The sequence below is a fragment of the Artemia sp. Qi Xiang Cuo genome, chromosome 1 (assembly GCF_049724085.1).
Source record: "Artemia sp. Qi Xiang Cuo chromosome 1, ASM4972408v1, whole genome shotgun sequence".
Taxonomy (NCBI): Eukaryota; Metazoa; Arthropoda; class Branchiopoda; order Anostraca; family Artemiidae; genus Artemia; species Artemia sp. Qi Xiang Cuo.
This window is the reverse complement of record NC_142794.1, coordinates 95,001,643-95,022,490: the sequence shown is the minus strand read 5'-3', so window position 1 is coordinate 95,022,490 and position 20,848 is coordinate 95,001,643. Positions and strand designations below refer to the sequence as shown.

The 20,848-nt window shown below is 36.8% G+C and overlaps 2 protein-coding genes across 2 annotated transcripts in view; both read left to right on the top strand.

Moving 5' to 3' along the window:
• LOC148956952 (uncharacterized) overlaps positions 1 to 15,866 on the top strand; it is a 73,829-nt gene extending 57,963 nt beyond the window's left edge. Inside the window, exons 8-9 of the mRNA XM_089096946.1 lie at positions 4,936 to 5,016; positions 12,713 to 15,866. Coding sequence (XP_088953072.1) covers positions 4,936 to 5,016; positions 12,713 to 14,899 — 2,268 coding nt within the window. The 3' untranslated portion in view covers positions 14,900 to 15,866. The remainder of the gene's footprint in view (positions 1 to 4,935; positions 5,017 to 12,712) is intronic.
• Positions 14,942 to 18,069, top strand: LOC148956951 (protein CFDP2-like). Its single transcript, XM_089092674.1, has 2 exons — positions 14,942 to 14,991; positions 17,538 to 18,069. Exons 1-2 carry the CDS (start codon positions 14,942 to 14,944, stop codon positions 18,067 to 18,069), a joined length of 582 nt encoding a protein of 193 aa, XP_088948800.1.
• Positions 18,070 to 20,848: the final 2,779 nt, after the last annotated feature.

Here is a 20,848-nt window from a genome sequence, read left to right as displayed (position 1 = left end):
GACCAGGCTAGTTGGGATTGGCTGTCTACAATCTTAGAAAACATAAGTATATTAACATTAACATTAAGAAGAAAGTTACCCCTACAGCCTTGCCTACTTAAATGCAATTATTCTGCTTCACAATGATTACTTCGTAATCAGCGAATATCGTACACACCGAGGTCATATTCAGGGGAAGTGTTAGGGGTTTAACCCCTCCTCCCCACCGAAATGTTTGTCCGACTCGTAAAAACATAATAAAAAGGCCTAAAAATTCATTTTTGTTGTTTTTTTAAGGTATTTTGGGATTGGATTCTTGTCTATTTATAGCCAATTTTTTCCTAGCCTCGATTTGATTCCTCTTAAATTAAATGGATGGCATTAATAACAATTCGCTAGCATTTAAGCCAATTCTTTTATCTGGTATATCTCCAGCTTTGGATAACTACATCTATAAGAATAACTACTTTTTTCTCTCAGGATGTGAATGAAAATGTCTGGCACATTTCCGCTACTAGTTGAAGCGCGCATCCTTTGGCGTTTCATCGACGGAACATGCCAAGAATATGTCAGAGCCGGTTATTAATTGATCTTTCAGAGTCTTTATCGACGAATCAGATGTTAAATATCACTGATAATATACAGTATGCCCTGTTTGAATTTGATAAAGGTCATCAGAGGCTAGAAGTCATTTTGGTACTTGTCAATTATATCGACCATATCCAATAAGTGAAGTTAGGTTAATCATAATGAAACATACCAAAATATGATGAAAATATAATACTTATTAACAAAATGACGGAAACTACAACAGAGAATTACGGAAAGCAGGCCGCTCAGAATGCATTATATTAAATACCTAACCTACTCAAAATATTTAATTAAAATATACCTGTATAGTAGTTTATTTCACTGAGAATAAGCTAATTATCTCCGAATGCAGACAAAGAAACTGGTTTTACTCAGACCAGACAGATTCAACTTCTTGAGTATGGTCAATGTAATTCACAAGTACCGTTATTTTTATTGTGTTATGATTGATATGATTCCAATAATGACGTATAATTTGTAGGCTGTGGAATAGAATTAGCTATGCAATAAACCTTGAAAACCGATAATGTGTCGTATAAGAGAAGGGAGAAATGGAGGCCTACAGGCAGGGGTGGATCCAGGATTTTTTTAGGGGGGGGAATAGGTTTATCCGATAAACTTGCGTTTGGAGCAAGTTTAATTAACGCAAACTTGAGTTAATTAAGTAAATTACACTAATTTATACTACGCTAGGGGGGCGCCCATCTCGCCCCCCTGAATCCGCTATTGCCTAAAGGAGAAGAGATGAGGAGGCCTACACATACAATTTAGGTTAAAAACAATCAATCTTATTCTGTAGACTAAAACGTAACTTTCCGTGCTTTTGTCGAAGCATTTCTTTACAATGTCTTCATGTGAAAGCTTTGAATTTTTTTTCTATGGAGATTATGCTATGGTTTGTCAACTGCTGCTTCGTTGTCCCGTTTCTAAGCTAATTTTAATTAACATTAATTTGCTAAAGCTTCTTTCACTAGAAGGAACTAATACATGCGTAGCATCTTGAAGGCAAACGTTGGCGGGTGCCAGAGCAGAAAAATTAGGGTTCAAGCCTTATTTGATCAGATCAAAAAGTTGCTTACGGTCTGGCGCCCTCTAAAAATCAGTGCCTAGGGTAAGTGCCCCCTTGCCCTCTCTTAGATCCATCCCTGAGTCGAAGAGAGATTCGTTTCCCAAATTCTATTGTCAAACTGCGATTTCGTTTCATTGGTTCATATTTGTGATGTATTCCATCCCCAAATTAAATTAATTCTTATTTCTGGAGAGAACACATCCCTGCCCTGATAGAATATGGCTGGTTTTGAAACCATCCGTTTGCAACTTTGAGCAAGGAAAAAGTTAAATTCATACTTATTGGTTCTCCAGTCCAGAATTTTAGACAAGAAAAAGACTAAAAGGGTATCAAACAGTCCGTGGTAACGAACTGTAAGTAAGGAGTAACCCGGCTCAATGGTAACCGAAACTAAAGAAAATGGGTTTTTGATACCAATAGATACATCAAAAGAATCAGATTTCAATGCTGAATTTAAAATATATAACATTTATCAAGTTTAGTCCTACCCATCAAAAGTTACGCGCCTGAGACAATTTGGCTGATTTTCGAAAAAAGGGGGAAATACCCCCTAAAAATTATAGACTCCTTAATGACAATCACATCATCATATTCAGCGTATCAGAGAACCTTATTGTAGAGGTTTCAAGCACCTATCTACAAAAATGTGGAAGATCCTATTTTTTGACAGAAGAAAGATCACGTATGCGTGTTTATTTGTTTTTTTGTTGTTTTTTTTTCCAGGGGTGATCATATCGACCCAGTAGTCCTAAAATATCGCGGGAGGTCTCATTGGAACGGAAATTAAAAGTTATAGTGCCCTTTTTAGGTGACCAAAAATAATGGAGGGCAACTAGGCCCCCTCCCACGCAAATATTTTTTCCCAAAGTCACCTGATCAAAATTTTGAGATAGCCATTTTGTTCTGCATGGTTGAAAATATGACAATTATGTCCTTTAGGATGACTTAATCCCCCAAAGTCCTTGGGGGGAGGGCTGAAAGTTTTGAACTTTACCTAATGTTAACATTTAGTATTGGTTATTAGGAAGTATACAGACGTTTTCAGGGGGGATTTTTTCTGGTATTCGGGGGGTGGGTGGGTCGTTGGTTATGTGGGAAGATCTTTCCATGAAGGAAGTTTTCATGGGGGAAGGGACATTGCTATGAAGGGGGCGTCGGATTTCCCAGCATTATTTAAAAAAAAGATCAGAAATTAAATATAGAAAAAACAAGTTTTCCAACTGAAAATAAGGAGTAACATCTAAACTTAAAACGAACAGAAAATATTACGTGTATTATTGGGTTCACCCCCTAGTCAATACCTCGCTCTTTAAGTCAAAGATTTTTTAGTACTTTAATAAGAGCTATTTATTCTAAATAATGGCATTTGTGATTAAGTGGTCATTTTTAAAGAATTGGAACAAAATTCGAACTTTAGCTTAAAGAGCGAGGTATTGACTAGGGGATGAGCCCCCTAATATACTTAAAATATCCCCCTAATACGTATTTTTATATAATAAAAATATATGAATATAGGAGTTTGTTACGTAAGTTAATTCGTAAGTTACGTATATTTATTACTAATAAAAACGTTCGTAAATAAAATTAAACAAGTTTCGAGAAAGCCATTTAACCAAATAAAATTAAAATTAATATGCAAATTTTGTTTTAATTATTCATTTACGGTGAGCCAAAATCAAAACCTACATTAATTCAAAAATATTCAAAAATTAAATAAAAGACACAAGTTTTTTTTAACTGAAAGTAAGGAACGACGTTAAAACTTAAAACGAACAGAAATTATTCCGTATATGAAAGGGACTGTCCCCTCCTCAACGCCGCGCTCTACGCTGACGGTTGACTTTCTCACAACACTTATTTTTGTTAAACAATAAAAAACTTTAGCGTAAAGAGTGAGGCGTTGAGGAGGGGACAGCCCCTTTCATATACGGAATAATTCCTGTTCGTTTTAAGTTTTAACGTCGTTCCTTATTTCAGTTAAAAAAAAACTTGTTTTTTTATTTAATTTGAAAGAAGAATCTAGACTCTTTAATCAAACAATTCGTGGTAACGAACTATAAGTGAGGAGTGACCTGGCTCAATAGTAGCTGAAACTCAAAAATGAAATTTTGATACCAATAGATATATCAAAAGAATTGGCTTATTATGCTGATTTCAAATATATAAGTTTCATTAAGTTTAGTCTTACCCAGCATTAACGGCTACGAAGCTGAGAAAATTTGCCTTATTTTCGAAAAAAGGGGGAATTACCCCCTAAAAGTCATAGAATCTAAAAGTCAAAACGACGTTCTTTTATAGCATGACCCCCCTCCCCCCGCCCCCTCCCCCACAGCCCCAGGGGAAAGGTCCTTAAGTTATAAAATTTGTCCATTGGTTACGCATAGTATTTGTTATTGGGAAGCACGAATACATTTTAGGGTGGGGGAGGGGGCGAATTTTATGCTGTAGGTTACTCCACGGGAGAATTTTCCATATGGAAGGAAGTTTCCGGGAAGTGAACATGTCAGGAGAATTTATAAACTGAGGGAATTTGCAAGAATTCCTATACAAAATTCTCTTTATATGTCTTGCTTTCTCTTTTTTGTCTCAATTTTACGCGTGGAGTCGTTAAGGGTACTTTTCTTGGGTAAATTTTCACCAGGATTGGATTATCTAGAGGATATCTCCGTGGGGAGGGTATTTCTCCGCGGAGGTGGGGCCAGGTTTCCTGGGATTATCTAAAAAACGACCAGAAATCAAATAAAAAAGAAGTTTTCTCATTGAAAGTAAGGAGCAAAATTAAAACATAAAACGAACAGAAATTATTACGTATATGAAGGGGTTGCTTCCTCCCCAACACCTCGCTCTTTACGGTAAAGTTTAAATCTTGCCCCGACTATTTAAGAACGACTCCTGAAACACAAGGGTTATTTAACTAGAACAATAAGAATCGTATCCCCCTCCCCCCGGATACGGCCATGTCTAGTGCGTGACAAATAAGAGGTATCATTTCTATATTTTTCATTCTTGAGTGATCTTATAATCGTCAAAATTCTCGGTTATTTCTCAGAGTTAGTGTTTTAATTATTCGTTTGTTTCCCCCCACAATTACAGGCCAACAAGCCTTTGTGGGAATAGGTTACAAATTTTCGGGTGTGTTTAATTCATCATGAATAAATTGCACCGTATTTTTTTATCCTATTAATCTGTTAGCAGAGCAAAGGCGTGAAATTCTAAATTATATTCTGCTTTTATTGTAAGTAAGGGTTAGAATTATTAACTTATATAAATAATAATTTATTTCTGTTTTAAAATAGGTTGATATATTATGTCATTCTGAGCTTCTGTTACCAGAATATCGCTTGCTGGATGTCGCTTATATCACGTCATGGACACAGGTATTTTCCTTTATCTCTCTCTCTCTCTCTCTCTCTCTCTCTCTCTCTCTCTCTCTCTCTCTCTCTCTCTCTCTCTCTCTCTCTCTCTCTCTCTCTCTCTCTCTCTCTCTCTCTCTCTCTCTCTCTCTCTCTCTCTCTCTCTCTCTCTCTCTCTCTCTCTCTCTCTCTCTCCCTCTTTCTTCTTCCTACTATGTTTATGAACGAGCAATAACTGATGTATACGTATTTATTTATGTATGCATGTATTTATTCTCGAAAGCGGGTCCATATTTTTTGGGGAAAATTGGTATTTTTTGGGGAAAATAGGATATTCTTGCATAAAAAAACGTTCTAGATAGGTCAGAAGTCTGAGAAAATTCGTTAAGAGCCTTAATTTTGGTTTTTGCAAATGACTTCATGTACTATGAGTGAATTATTCCCGACTCAAAATCCTCCGAATCTTTCTGAGTTCTGATTTGACCAAATTCTTTTGCTAAAATAGTATTTCCGGGTCAGGCTCTACTATAAGGCGAGTGCAGAGAATGCCCTTGTCCCAGACCTGACTGAGCAGGTTGCACTATGTCTTCCGCTTGAAACTTGACAATAAAAGGAACGGGGAGCAGTGGTATTAATTGAAGGGGCATGAATGTCTATGCACTTTCTAGTTTTTGCCCCTCCCAATTTTCAAATATTTCATTTTTTTTTGGGGGGGGGGTCTTTTTCATTGAAAAATGTCTCTTTTTGGTATTTTCATGGAATTTGTTTTGTTTTAAGATCTCATGCATATTGAGAATATCCTAATGTTTTGCTTTTGTCCCCACCTAAACTTTCGTTAACCAATGCCAGTGGGGGGGGGGGGTAGAAACGAAAATTCGAAAGAGCCTTAATTTTGGTTTTTGCAAATGACGTCATGTACTATGAGCGAATTATTCCCGACCCAAAATCCTCCGAATCTTTCAGAGTTCTGATTTGACCAAATTCTTTGACTAAAATAGTATTTCTGGGTCAGGTTCTACTATAAGGCGAGCGCAGAGAATGCCCTTGTCCCAGACCTGACTGAGCAGGTTGCACTTTGTCTTCCGCTTGAAACTTGACAATAAGAGGAATGGGGAGCAGTGGTATTAATTGAAGGGCGCATGAATGTCAATGTACTTTCTAATTTTTGCCCCTCCCAATTTTTAAATATTTCTTTGTTTGGGGGGGGATTATTTTCATTGAAAAATGTCTCTTTTTGGTATTTTCATGGAATTTGTTTTGTTTTAAGATCTCATACATATTGAGAATAACCTAATGTTTTGCTTTTGTCCCCACCTAAACTTTCGTTAACCAATGCCTGTGGGGGGGGGGGGGGTAGAAACGAAAATTCGAAAGAGCCTTAATTTTGGTTTTTGCAAATGACGTCATGTACTATGAGCGAATTATTCCCGACCCAAAATCCTCCGAATCTTTCAGAGTTCTGATTTGACCAAATTCTTTGACTAAAATAGTATTTCTGGGTCAGGTTCTACTATAAGGCGAGCGCAGAGAATGCCCTTGTCCCAGACCTGACTGAGCAGGTTGCACTTTGTCTTCCGCTTGAAACTTGACAATAAGAGGAATGGGGAGCAGTGGTATTAATTGAAGGGCGCATGAATGTCAATGTACTTTCTAAGTTTTGCCCCTCCCAATTTTTAAATATTTCTTTGTTTGGGGGGGGATTATTTTCATTGAAAAATGTCTCTTTTTGGTATTTTCATGGAATTTGTTTTGTTTTAAGATCTCATACATATTGAGAATAACCTAATGTTTTGCGTTTGTCCCCACCTAAACATTCGTTAACCGATGCCAGTGGGAGGGGGGCATTAGCACTCTTTATACCTACATCAATATAGCTTAAAAATCCCTAAAAGGTTCCACGGTGCCATGCTTTTCTTCCAATCAAACTGATTTTAAAGTTCCTATGTGATGTTGGGTCAAAAAGTTGCAAAGTGCCTATTTTCTCTAATAAATTAATTTAAAATACTTTTTCCATAAAACAAGTTTTTCAAAGAAAAGTAAAGAGCTGCAGTTAGCCAAAAATGAGCAGAAATAAAGTCAAATAATCTTCCAAGCGTAAAACTACCAGCACAAATCACCATAAAAAAAATGAATGAGACTAGAAACGAACAGAAATTACAATAAATAACCGAGTCAAACTCAAAACGAGCGAAAACTAACTTCGGTAGGGCTGATAAACCCCATGCCTTCTCAAGACCAGAACATAATTTACACCTCACTGAAAAAACAAAAACAAATGACCTTAGATTTTCAGTTTACTGTACATATACCTACTAATATTTATTCCTTGAAGTTTTAATAGTTTTTTATTTGTCAAAGTAAAAAAAGTGAAAATATTTTACATGTATTTTGTTTTTTAGCAAGCTAAGCACTAAAACTCTTCTTTACTTATTGTGCTGCCTAGGATCTTTGGACTATTTTTTGAACAAATGCCTATCAGATGTATTTTGGGAAAATAAGACGAGGGGGGGTTTAGCTGCCCCCGATGACGCTGAATCTTGAAAAGGGGCACTATAATTTCATATTACCAATCCAATTAGCCCCCTCCTAGGTCTATATGGCCACCCTTTCTATAAAAACCATATATGCCCCCAGGGCATAACTTACAACCCTTGCCCTGAGGGCTGTGGGGGGAGGTGTCATTTTCAAATATGTAATTTCCGGACCCTTCGACTACGCTGAAAAAAATGGTTATCTCAAAATTTCGATTGGATGTGTTGTGTCCGTCCAATCACTTACGACAATTAAAAATGGCACTAGCCCTCTCAATTTTCAATCGAATGAGTTCCTTTCGAAGTTTCTACGACAACTCCTTCTATACGTAGTGCCGTGGTCTAAAAAAAAATAATACATTGTGCCCACATCGCTCTTTACTTAGGCAGTGCTATTGCGCTGTCTATGATAACTTATGGAAGGGAGGATTGTTTTTGGAGGGGTATGTTCCTACTTATTACCAGCAATCGTACCAATTGAAAATTATTACATTATATTTTTCTGTTTCCTATCTATTTTTCAATTTATGATAGGACCAGAAAAACATTGCACCTTTTCAGCACTTTTGTAAATTCTAGTTAAACTTACATTTGAATGTGCTGCCTCGCGCTTGCCAGCTTAAATGAAGCTTTCCACGCGAAACCACAGAAATGGCTCGACAAACAAAAGCTGGGAGGAACAACTACAGATAGTTGTCTGGAAAACCACGCTTTCCGCCAGGAGATTTCCGAGGGGGGGGGGGTACTACTGGAAGAATTATTTTTTCCAAGATTTCAGTGGAAAAATTTTCTTAATATCTTCTTATTTTCTGGGAGGTCTTTTGGCCCCATCAGCGCCCATGTCTGACATAGACTATGAAGTTTCGCTTCAGCCCTCATACTGCAGGTTCCAACCTAAGGACAGTCAAAAAAATTTTTTGACCCAATGTCTTTTTTTGGCGCCATGCAATAATTATATGATACTTTCCAAAATATAACGTATAGATCCCTCATTCCAACTTGAGATCACTTCCCATAAACACCCCAGGGGTTAGACCTTTGCCGCTTTCTCGTAACAAACCATTATCAGCGTTAGGTGTATCAAAAGGTTCGTGGTAACGAACTTTAAGTAAGGAGCGACCCGGCTCAATAACCCTACTTTAGAGGTTTCAAGCTCCTATCTGCAAAAATGTGGAATTTTGTAATTTTTGTCAGAATAAAGATCAAGGATGCGTGTTAATTTTCTTTTTTCCCAGTGGTGATCGTATCGACCCAGTTGGCGTAGAACGTCGGGAGAGGGCTCATTCTAACGAAAAAGAAAAGTTCTAATGCCCTTTTTAAGAGGACAAAAAAACTGGAGGGTATCTAGGCCCCTCCCACGCCACTTTTATTCCAAAATCGTCCGATCAAAATTTTGAGATAGCTAATATGTGCAGCATAGTTGAAAGGCCCAATAACTATGGTTTTATAGATAACATGACACCCCACAGCCCCTGGGAAAGGTCTTTAAGTTATACAATTTGCCCCTTGTTTACGTATAGTATCTGTTATTGGGAAGAATGCATACATTTTACGGGTGGGGAGGGGAGAACGAATTTTCTGCTGGGGGGGATTTTGCTCCGGGAGAATTTTCCATGGAAACGGAAGATTCCAGGGGGTGAGCTTTTCAAGAGAAATTTTACACTGGGGGATTTGCCAAAATTCCTATACAAAATTTCTTTATATGTCTTGCTTTCTTTTTACCGATTCAATTTTACTCGTGGAGATGTTAAGGGTAATTGTCCGGGGTAATTTTCGCCAGGCTGGAATTGTCCAGAGGATATTTCCATGGGGAGGAGAATTTTTTCCGTGGAGGTGCAGCCAGATATCCTGGCGTTGTTTCAAAAAATGATAGGAAATTATTTTTTTTAAACAAGTTTTTTCAACTGAAAGTAAGGAGCAACATTAAAACTTAAAACGAACAGAAATTATTACGTATATGAGAGGGATTTCCCCCTCCTCAACATCTCGCTGTTTGCGCTAAAGTTTAAGTTTGTCTCAATAAGTAAGTTTTTTTAAGTGCTGAAAAACTGAAGCGTGAAGAGCGAGATGTTGAGGTGATTTTGCACGGTGATTTTGTACTTTTTGGGTGATTTTCTGTGGTGATTTTGCACGAAGAAAAGTTTCCACGGGGAGAAAATTTTTCAGAGGAGTTCTCCATCAGAAATGTTACTAGGGGTGGGGGGGGGGGTTGCTGGCCTGATTTAAAAACAGTCAGAAATTAAATAAAAAACAGGTCTTTTTCAACTGAAAGTAAAGAGCAACATTTAAACTTATACAACCGACACGGTTGTGGCCGTTATGGATATTTACAGGAAAGAAGTAGTGTATAGGAGAGAAAAAAAATTATAACCAAAATTGAAACCAAAGTTTCAGCCTCATTGCCTCTTGATCACGAACTTAAATCCGCTTAAGATCATAAATGTTCCAGTCAATGACGCCAATTTACAAAAATTTAAAAATAGTGCAAGAATTTATAAAAATTGGAGATGCAAAAAAAGGTGCTCTTCAAAATATATGAGGGATGGTCACCTCGGGCACCAGAATCCCTCGTTTCTCCATAGAAATATGCGAGGCTTACCCTCTTGCTTTACCCTCTGTAAAAGAAGCATAGAAAAATTTGATTGACAATAATTAATAGTTGTTTGTATTTGTTTATTGTTATTGTTATAAAAAATAATTGATATAGGTATTGTTTATTTAATTCATGTTAAATTCATGCTTCAAAAAATGTGAGGGAAGGAGATTTTGTCTTAATTTATTTTTATTAAATGGTGGCTTGAAGTGGAGGCTGAAAAACATAGGAGATCCCGATGTATTAATTCTTGTTAAACCCCCTATTGAACTACAAAAACAAAAAGTGAAGTATAGATACACCTTAAGACGCTATAAAAACATAAAAAGACCTCCCAGGCATAAAGGGAAATTGCACCACTGCCCCCTCCTCCATTGTGCCTCTTTCTCTCCCAAAGTTTCCAATTTTGGACATTACGCAATTACAAATTACAAAATTACACAATTGACTGTAATTTTTTATGTTTTTTTTTATATGATGGTATTGTTGTACGATTATGATGTTTTATACAACAATATTTTTTGGGGGGAGGGGACAAAAAAAACCTGAAAAACGCATCAAAAATGTGTTTATGTTTATTTTTGCTACGTTTTTACGAGTCAGACAAAAATTTCGATGGGTTGAAACCCTTAATGTCCACCTCGAGATAGGACATCGGTGGGATTTGAAATCTACTTCCGAACATAAGTTTGAAATTTTACGAACGGAAAGTGCCAAATTAAACTTATTAATTTGAAGTTTGTGAAGTATCTATAATGTAAATGAAAATAGAAAATCCACCCACCATATCAAAGCATAACCTATTCACTGTTTAAGTTTCACTTCACCATTTAACCTCGAGTTAGAAGAGCTCGTGATTGCACTCGAGATTGCACCTAAACAAAGAGAAAAAGAGAAATTACCGTCGGATATTATTGTTAAAAAAGCGTTTTTAATTTCCTTATTTTTGTGAGGTATTTTCACGGGCCTATCAGATTCTTTTGTAGCTCTGATAAAGATTAAATAAAAAAACAAGTTTTTTTTTTAACTGAAAGTAAGAAACTACGTTAAAACTTAAAACGAACAGAAATTATTCCGTATATGAAAGGGGCTGTCCCCTCCTCAACACCTCGCTCTTAACGATAAAGTATTTTATTGTTTAAAAAAAATAAGAACTGTGAAAAAGTAAAACATTAGCGTAAATAGCGAGGCGTTGAGAAGGGGACAGTCTCTTTCATATACGGAATATTTTATGTTCGTTTTAAGTTTTAATGTCGTTCCTTACTTTCAGTTAAAAAAACTTGTTTTTTTTTTATTTAATTTTTGGACGTTTTTGAATTAATACAGGTTTTGATTTTGGCTCACCGTACGTGAATAATTAAAAAAAAATATACATATTAATTTTACTTTCATTTGGTTAAATGGCTTTCTCGAAACTTGCTTAATTTTATTTACAAACGTTTTTATTAGTAATAAATACATGTAACTTACGAATTAACTTACGTAACGAAGTTCTATATTCATATATTTTTAATACGTATATTAGGGGGATCGCCCTCTAGTCAATACCTCGCTCTTTAAGCTAAACTTCGAATTTTATTCCAATTCTTGAAAGGCCACAAAGGTCACAAAGTCACAAAGGCCGTTAATTAGAATAAATAGCTCTTATGAAAGTACTAAAAAATGTTTGGCTTAAAGAGCGAGGTATTGACTAGGGAATGAACACAATCATATACGTAATATTTTCTGTTTGTTTTAAGTTTTGATGCTGCTCCTTACTTTCAGTTGAAAAACTTGTTTCTTTTTTATTTAGTTTCTGATCTTTTTTTAAATAATGCTGGGAAATCTGGCGCCCCCTTCATGACTTTGGAAATAAATGAGCGTGGGAGGAGGCCTATTGGCCCTCCATTTTTTGGTCACTTAAAAAGGGCACTAGAACTTTTAATTTCCGTTCCAATGAGCCCTTCCACGATATTCTAGGACCACTGGGTCGATACGATCACCCCTGGGAAAAAAAAACAAAAAAAAAACAAACAAATAAACACGCATCCGTGATATTTCTTCTGGCAAAAAATGGAAAATTCCACATTTTTGTAGATAGGAGCTTGAAACCTCTATAGTACAGTTCTCTGATACGCTGAATATGATGGTGTGATTAGTATTAAGGTTCTATAACTTTTAGGGGGTCTTTCCCTCTTTTTTCGAAAATCGGCCAAATTTTTTCAGGAGCGCAACTTTTGATGGGTAGGACTAAACTTGATGAACCTTATATATTTGAAATCAGATTTAAAATCTGATTCTTCAGATTTATCTGTTGGTATCAAAATCCCGTTATCTAGAGCTTCGGTTACCATTGAGCCGAGTCGCTCCTTACTTACAGTTCGTTACCACGAACTGTTTGATAGTAGTCCCGCCTTTCAAATCGGGTCACCTAACGCTTCGCGCTGAGGGACAAACCTAGTCCGACGAGAAAGTACAATTTCTGGTGCTGATTAGTTGTATTTCATATGATGGTATAATTGGTATTGATGGTTTTGCTGGTTTTTTAAACTTTACCTCTCCCCCTTCTCGTAGTAGATTCCAGTATACCTGTGTCATATCTTTCTATTTATTTCAGGAGGAGCCATTACGACTGTACTATCGAATCTATCAAATTAAGCGTCACAACATTATCGCTGAAACTTCTCCAAGAGATATAGAATCTCACGAAAATGAAAGGACCAAAATGAGCAAGAAAGAATCTCCAAGTACTAGCTCAGAAGTGCCTCTGGGGCTTGTGCCAATAGAAGCTGATTTAAATGAAACACGCGGCGTCAAAAGACATTTGTCAGAAACTTCTAAAGCGAAAAAGCAGACGGGCGTGAACGATTTGTCGAAGAAGGCGCGACTGGATGATATTAGTCAAAGCGCAAGGCTTAAGATTATTGCAAAAGCCAAATCCGAAAAGATGGATAAATATAAGGAGGAAGAAGCTATAACTGAGTCTCAAAACATATCAGTTCCAATAAAAAGCGATAAATTAGGTCAATTATGGGATATGCCTACTGTAAAGTTTAACTTAAAATCTGGGAACTGGAATTCATTTAAGGTAAAGCCTACACAAAAGGAAACAACTAAAAAAGTCGGGAAAATTGTCTTTGATTCGCAGCTTCTGCGACCTGATAATGTACCTTTACCCTCCATTGCAATTTTTGGCTGTAAATCTCCAACTAAGTCCCCAGTTAATTTAAAAGCTTGCTGTGTTACTGGGCCTGAAGAAGCTATCATTGAAGACACTCGTTCTAGAAATTGTCCGAATAATATATTAGACGTGAAAGAAAATTTGACTAAGTGTGGAGTCGAAATTGTGAAGACTAACCCCACAAAAGAAATGACCATTTCTATCCCTCAGACAGCAAGAAAAGTACCAGAACTTCGTAAAATTGAACAGTCACAGAAAGATACTCAACATGAAACACCAAAAACAGATAATTCTGCTCATAATGTATTGCTCAAACAGACTAAAGATAAAACAAAGACAAATGGAAATGATATAAATAAAGATGAAAAACTGGATAAGACAAATGGAATAACGCATAAAATTAAGGGAAGTGCTTCTACGGTTTCACCAGATAACAAAACTAATACTGACAATAGTTCACATTCAAAAAGTGATTTAAGTGACGGGGATTCTTCTTCTAGAAAACGGAAGACTTCTAGTAACGGGTCCGCAAAAACTATGCCAAATTTAATTGCAATATCTGAAATACCAACACCATTAATTGCACGCAGCATGCAAACTATTGCTAGCAACAAAAAGCCAGCAGTTAAAATTATGGAAGCTGCTAAAATAAATGAGCCGGCAAAAATGGCCATGAAAGAAGAAATTGATTCTAATAAAGTGACTGCAGTAGTTCTCGATTTGTCTGGTAAATCATCGACATCGACATCAAGAAGTTCCAGTGTTAGTGCCCTTGAAGATAGAAAGTCCCCATCCCCTCCAGCTAAGCGGAGTACTCCAACGTTGTCAGCTGTCTCCATTACAGAAAAGTCGTCGATAGCAAAGCCAAGTACAGATATACATTCTAGGAAAGAGTTAACACAGCCACGACATTTTCAATTACCTGAACTCGGGAATGTCACCACTTTCACAAATCATGCCATGGATATTCAACATCAAAATATGGCTCAGAACCAACTACTTCAGTCCATGGCCCTAGCACAAAGGCAACAGATGCAACAGCTGCAAGCAGCTATGTATGCAGCTTCAGCTGCCAAACAGGCTATTGGTACCACTTCACCGCTAACGAATCGTGCTGAATTTGAAAGAATGCGGAATATGTTGACTTGGAATGCTCTTGCTCAGCTACAGAGTCAGAGAACTCCAACTGTTCAGCAAGAATCATCTCGTCTATCTTCAAACTCTTCGTCAGATGGGTCACAGGCTTCAATGATGACTAAGCTACCAAATGTAACAAAAGCAAAGAATCCAACTTTAAAATCGAACAACGATTCCGTTAATGTCAATATTCGTCATTTTGTTCATTCTCAACAAAACTGTCGGAATGCAACATCCCAAAGTCCTAGAATGGGACTGAACTCAAATGTCCGAGAAATTCCCAACCCTTCCCTTTTGCAACAAAGGCGATTGACACAACTACTGAGTGCTGGTGTTTCTCAAGGACGTGATACAGTTGCGACGCCCAGTGCTCCTATTCCGAAACGAATTATGGAGACAAAACTTGCTTCAAATAAAGAACTAACTGTTAGCATTGTAAACCCAGAGAATAAGGCAAGAAAATTTTCAGAAGTTAAAAACGAATAGTTACAATTTTTCTTTTCGTTTTGTTTAAAAAAACAATAAGTCATGTACAGTAAACAGTTTTGGGGTGATATGTTTCAAGTATCAAAAGATGGGTATTGCTGTAATCATTTGTAAAAGCGGAATTCAGTTTTCAAATACCAACTTTCATCAAGTTTTAGCCATTGTTTGATCTTTTCCTCACAAGTGAATTTTTTTTCTTTCTAAACTAAACTTTATTTCTTTTGACAAAAACAAAAAAAAATGTCAATTAAAGTTTTAATCGATCACTCCTTCCCCAGCAAACCCAGATTGAATTTTGATTGTTGCTAGCTCTTCCACTTTTTTGCTATTTTTCTTGTTTATTTTTCTTATTTTTCATCTGCTTGTTTTTTCTTGGAAGTTTTTGCTGGTTTATTTTTCAAGCAGTTATAGTTTTGTGCTAATTGCGAAAGAAAACAGCCGAGATAAATTTTGTGGTTCTGGGCGTTTACCCTCCCCCTGGCGATTACCCCCTCCCCCCGTGGAAAATAAGGCTTTCCAAATTTGAGAATTTTATTTGAGTTTTTTTTCCGTAGAGGGAAGGAATTTTGATACTTGTATATTAAGCGCCACTCACTTAAGTTTACGCTTTGTAAAATTCGAGAACACACCGGTTTTTTCGTTAGTTTCTTCGTTACTTAGAAATAAATTTGGGCTATAGATTTGCACATTGGGGGGAGGGAGGTAAAGTATAGGTGGTCTGCATGCAAAATATGTTTGGTACAATTATTCTGTATATTAGATAGATAGATAAATAAGTGTATTTTAAAGCCAAATATACGGCCATGAACACAGTAAAATAACATAAATGAAAGGAACAAATAATAAACTTTGATAAACGATCATCATAAAAAACTTAAATTAAACAATATACTAACCTAATAATAGTACTTAATACTTGGAAAAATGGTCATCGAAAAAAAAACACGCTTAACACTTGGAAAAAACACTTAAATGAAACATTACATTTACGTTATACTTTTTTTTTTTTTTTTTTTTTTTTTTTTTTTTTTAGTTAACAAAATTTCTTTATACTTCGCTATTCTTCTGTAATTTTTTTGTGGCCATATTCCTTGAAAGAATTGTTTTCTGACTTTAAACTGTCCAAATACTTTACCTCCCGGAAAAAAACCCTCCCGTAGAAAAGAAGGTTTTCTAAATTTGAGAATATTATTTGAGTTTTATTTTCTTAATTTCCGTAGGGGGAAGCAGTCTTGGTACTTGTGTATTATGGGCAACTCTCTCAAGTTTACGCTGTGTATATCTCGAGGGCAAAACCGGGTTGTTCGTTAGTTTTTTTTCAGCTTAGCGCGAGACAAGACAAAGACAGGTGACAGAATATATGGGAAATATATAATTTGGGCTATATATTTGCACATATGGGGGAGGGGGTAAATGTAATGTTTCATTTAAGTGTTTTATGATGATCGCTGATCAATGTTTATGTTATTTGTGCCTTTCCTTTATGTTATTTTACTGTGTTCATCGCCGTATGTTTGGTGTATTTAAAATACACTTATCTGTCTATCTATCTAATATGCAGAATAATTGTACCAAACACATTTTGCATGTAGACCCGATATACTTTACCCCCCCCCCCCCCTAATGTGTAAGTTTATAGCCCACATTTATTTCTAAAGTAACGAAGAAACTAACGAAAAAACCGGTGTGTTCTCGAATTTTACACAGCGTAAACATGAGTGAGTGGCGCATAATACACAAGTACCAAAATTCCTTCCCCTAACGGAAATTAAAATAATAAAACTCAAATAAAATTATCAAATTTGGAAAGCCTTATTTTCTATGGGGGGGGGGGTAAATGCCGGCCACCAAATTTTGTGCATGAAAGTTGTAAATTTACTGTTTCACATATACATTCAAACCGGTATATCGTTTTATAATAAAAATTTATGCATTTTAGTATTGTTCTTATGTCCCTTGAGCTGTAGTAAATTGTGTCGTGGCTCTGATTATGAAAAGCGAAGAATTGTACGCAAGGCTTTTCTGGCCCTGTCCTGTAATTGTGTTTTCGGTTTGTATATTATAACATAACTTTTCTCCAATTCTTTGACTAGATCCCTTTTCTTTTCTTATTTAAAATTTTTTGTGTTTAAAATCAGTCTTAAAATATTCTAAAATGAGAAACAGTTTGATTTTTAGGCTAATAAGCAGTCAAGCTGTTGTCATAACTTTCTGCCTTGTCAACAAAGAAAAACGAATCAAACTTTGCCGATTTGAGGCTAGGGATCGAGATTCATCCTCATCCATCTCAACGGAGTTGGATGTTGAAACCTCATTTGTCGAAGGCACAGTAGTGATATCTATATATTTCTACTGTGGTCCAAAGTAATGGGAACTTTCTCTAAATGTCCGTACGAAAAGTAAGAAGGCCCCACGAATGTACACTCAGCAGGGCCCACCGGCGTGTGGACACGTCCCGTGAGTTACGAACTTTCTCCCAGCAATGGGTTAAATTGCATGGTGATGCAGAACACCATCCTTGAAGGATCCTTTATAGGAGGACAACTGTGGCAGGGCGTAAGGTCCAGATCTATTGACAATGGCCTCTGCAAAGGGCTGCTTCAAGACTGGGGAACTTGCGGTCAACTCTATTCCCAAGAACCTTAGACCTAGAAAACGCATACATTCTCTCTGCATACGCCCCTACTCGTGAAGCCGAAGTTAGCGCTAAGGATGAATTCTATTCAGAGTTGCAACAACTGTCTTCCTCAGTTGCTGCACGAGACTACCTGATTATTGCAGGGGACTTCAACGCGAAAGTTGGTCTGTCTGATACCTCCACGCAAGTTCTTGGAAATTTGGGACTGGGGCATAGATGTGAAAATGGGCACAGGCTGGTAAACCATGCCCTGATGAATCATCTTGTTGTCACCAACACCATATTTCAGCACAATCCAAGCCCTCTACTGATCTGGCATTCCAACGACGGTGCTATAAAGGCCCAAATTGACTTTATTCTCGTCCGTCAACGTTGGGGAATTTCAGTAATAGACTCCCAAAAATCAGGGTCCGAGCCCAAGCTAGTCCTTGCGAAAATTCTACATCGTCTTGCATCTCGGAGAAAGAATGAACCGAAAGTCCAAATCACATTAGTAAGCCGCAAGATAAATAAGTTCGGCAAACTTCGGTAAACATGAAGCTAACAAACCGTTTTGATGCCCTAAACTTGAATGAGAAGGAAAGCCGCGGCCCTGGGTAAAGATGGGAGTCCTTCAAAACAGTGATGAGAGAGACCAATGAAGAGATCCTAGGCCGAACGAAAGTGAAATGACAACATTAGATTACTACCAGAACCCTGTCCATAGTCGAAGATCGAAGAGCGTAGGAAAAAGATGAGCGGCCCTAAACATATCACGAACGAGTTGCACAGACGGGTCAAGCGTTCTGCTTGTCTAGACCGCCGCGAAATGTGGGAAGAGACGGCTTTATCTTTAGAAAAATCAGCATGCGCTCATGACACCCGCAAACTCCCGCAACCAGGTTCTCAATGAATCGACTGGCAAGAAAGCTGCCGTGTCTAAAGTTGTCAGAGATTGATCCGGAAAAGTCATGAGCTGTCAAAAGGAGCGTTTGATCTGTTGGAAAGATCACTTTCAAACACTAATTAACCAATCCCCGTCATCAATTCCTGGCTGTTTCCCTCCTTACATTAAAAAATAACCTCACAATATCGAGCTGGGCGCCCCAACAAGAGCAGAAATACTCAAAGCGATTAAGGCCTTGAAGAACAACAAAGCCCCAGGCCAAGATGCCTCCCCCCGGAAATACACAAACAGTGCCCCGCGACCACAGCGGAGCAGCTCCATGGTATCCTTGAGGAATAAGTCTAATTGACATTGCAGCAAAAAAATGGGATTATCCTCCTTAACCGCTTCAAGGGGACGAGAGACAAAAGAACTCGTGAAAATCAAGCCGGTTTCCGTCCTGTAGAGGCTGCACTAAAAATATTTTTGCAATACGTTTCATTATCCAGCAGTTTGAAAGGTATAATTATGCCCCTGATTCTGATATTCTTGGACTTCGTTTCCGCCTTCGACTCGATCACTCGCCAAAACTTTAGAAAATTCTAGAAAATCATGGAATGCCCCTGAAATTTGTTGAACTGCTCAATGCATACTGCAAGGGTTCTGTGAGCTGAGCTCGAGTTTATGGAGAAGAGACTGAAGAATTTCCGGTTGAGTTTGGAGTAAAACAAGGCTGCGGTCTCCGACTCTGTTTAACTACTGTATTGATTGGGTGCTTGAAAATGCACTGTTTTATCATCCAGGAGTTCAGACTGGACAGAACCTTTCACTTAGATACCTTGAATACGCTGATGATTTCGCAATCCTCTCAGACCCAGAGAAAGTTCAAACTATACTCGATGATGTAGTTACTTGGGCAGATTACATTGGCTTGAAAGTCAGTACAGGGAAGACACAATTTATGGCAATAAATCACAATGATTGGCTCCCAGCTTTATACTGATGGCTCCCAGCAATATCGTCCATCAAGAATATTTCAGCTTTTTCGACTTAAGATTAACTCGAATTGTCCTTATTACTGGTAGCGCCAATTCACGAAGATGTTTTTTTTTATGGGGGGGGGGGGGTCAAAGACGTTTTTTATTTAAAGAAAGCTGATTTTCAAAATCTTTGGGGAGGGGAAGTTTTGAGTTTTGTTTTATATGAAACCACCAAATAGATTTTCAAGGAGTCAATCGCCTCTTATCTGCATCTCTTCCAAATTGGTGCTGTTGGTTAATACACATTTGTTTCTCTACCCTTTTTTTAATTAGCCAAATATGATAAAATTCTGAAAATCCAATTTTTCTGAGGAAGAAAAAAGGCCATTGTCAATTCTTTTTGACATGTTTCAAACCCCTCCAAATATAAAGGAAAAAATCAAGAGGTATCCATGCGGGTATACTGCGCGTGAGTGCTTCCTTTCTCATGAGTTTTAAACTAAAGACATTAATCAGGAATCCCTAAGCGGATCAATGTATCTTTAAGAAATATCCTCAGTAATCCAGTCTGAAAACAACGAAAGTGGATATTATAGAGACTTGAGGGGAAGAACCAGATCAGTAAATTAAAGACTGTTCGTCATTTTGCTTGCTAATTGTGTAATATGCTCTTTGTGTCATTTATTCTCTTTTTAACGCATGGGGGCTATCAATTATATAAGAGGATCATGTTGTCAAGAGCGGAAAAAGATGGTCGATCCATTTTTCCTAGCCTATTTCTGGTTGGGCCAATCAAGCTGTGCCACTATTTCAAATTTAGGTAATTTTGTTGAAGGATCAAGGACAAAGAAAATGAAATTTAATTCTTTGAATTGGTCCATTGGAAAATTATATGCTGTCATATATATATATATATATATATATATATATATATATATATATATATATATATATATATATATATATATATATATATATATATATATATATATATATATATATATACATACTATATATATATATATATATATATATATATATATATATATATATATATATATATATATATATATATATATATATATATAAACTCGGAAGTTCAATTTTTTTTAATGAAAAAGACCTTCAAATTAAATTATGCCGTTTGTGGCAATAGCTGAGGCTAAATTGGAAAATAAAGATTCTCGGCCGAAAAAGCAGATTCCCCTAGAATTCTTAATGCTTCAATTTTACAGACGAAAAGTGTTGTCAAAATTAGCTAATTAGTTTTAATGTGGCAATGCTAACAAATTGTGACATTACCTAAAATCTTCCTAATTTTGAAGCAGCAAAAAAAAAATCCTAGAAAACTAGAATTTTAAATCTTAGAAAACTAGGTATGAATAGACCTAAGATGGGCCCAGGAAGCACAAATGTTTGAATTTCATATCGTTGGCACTCTAGGCTGTAAGTTGCTATGTTATAAT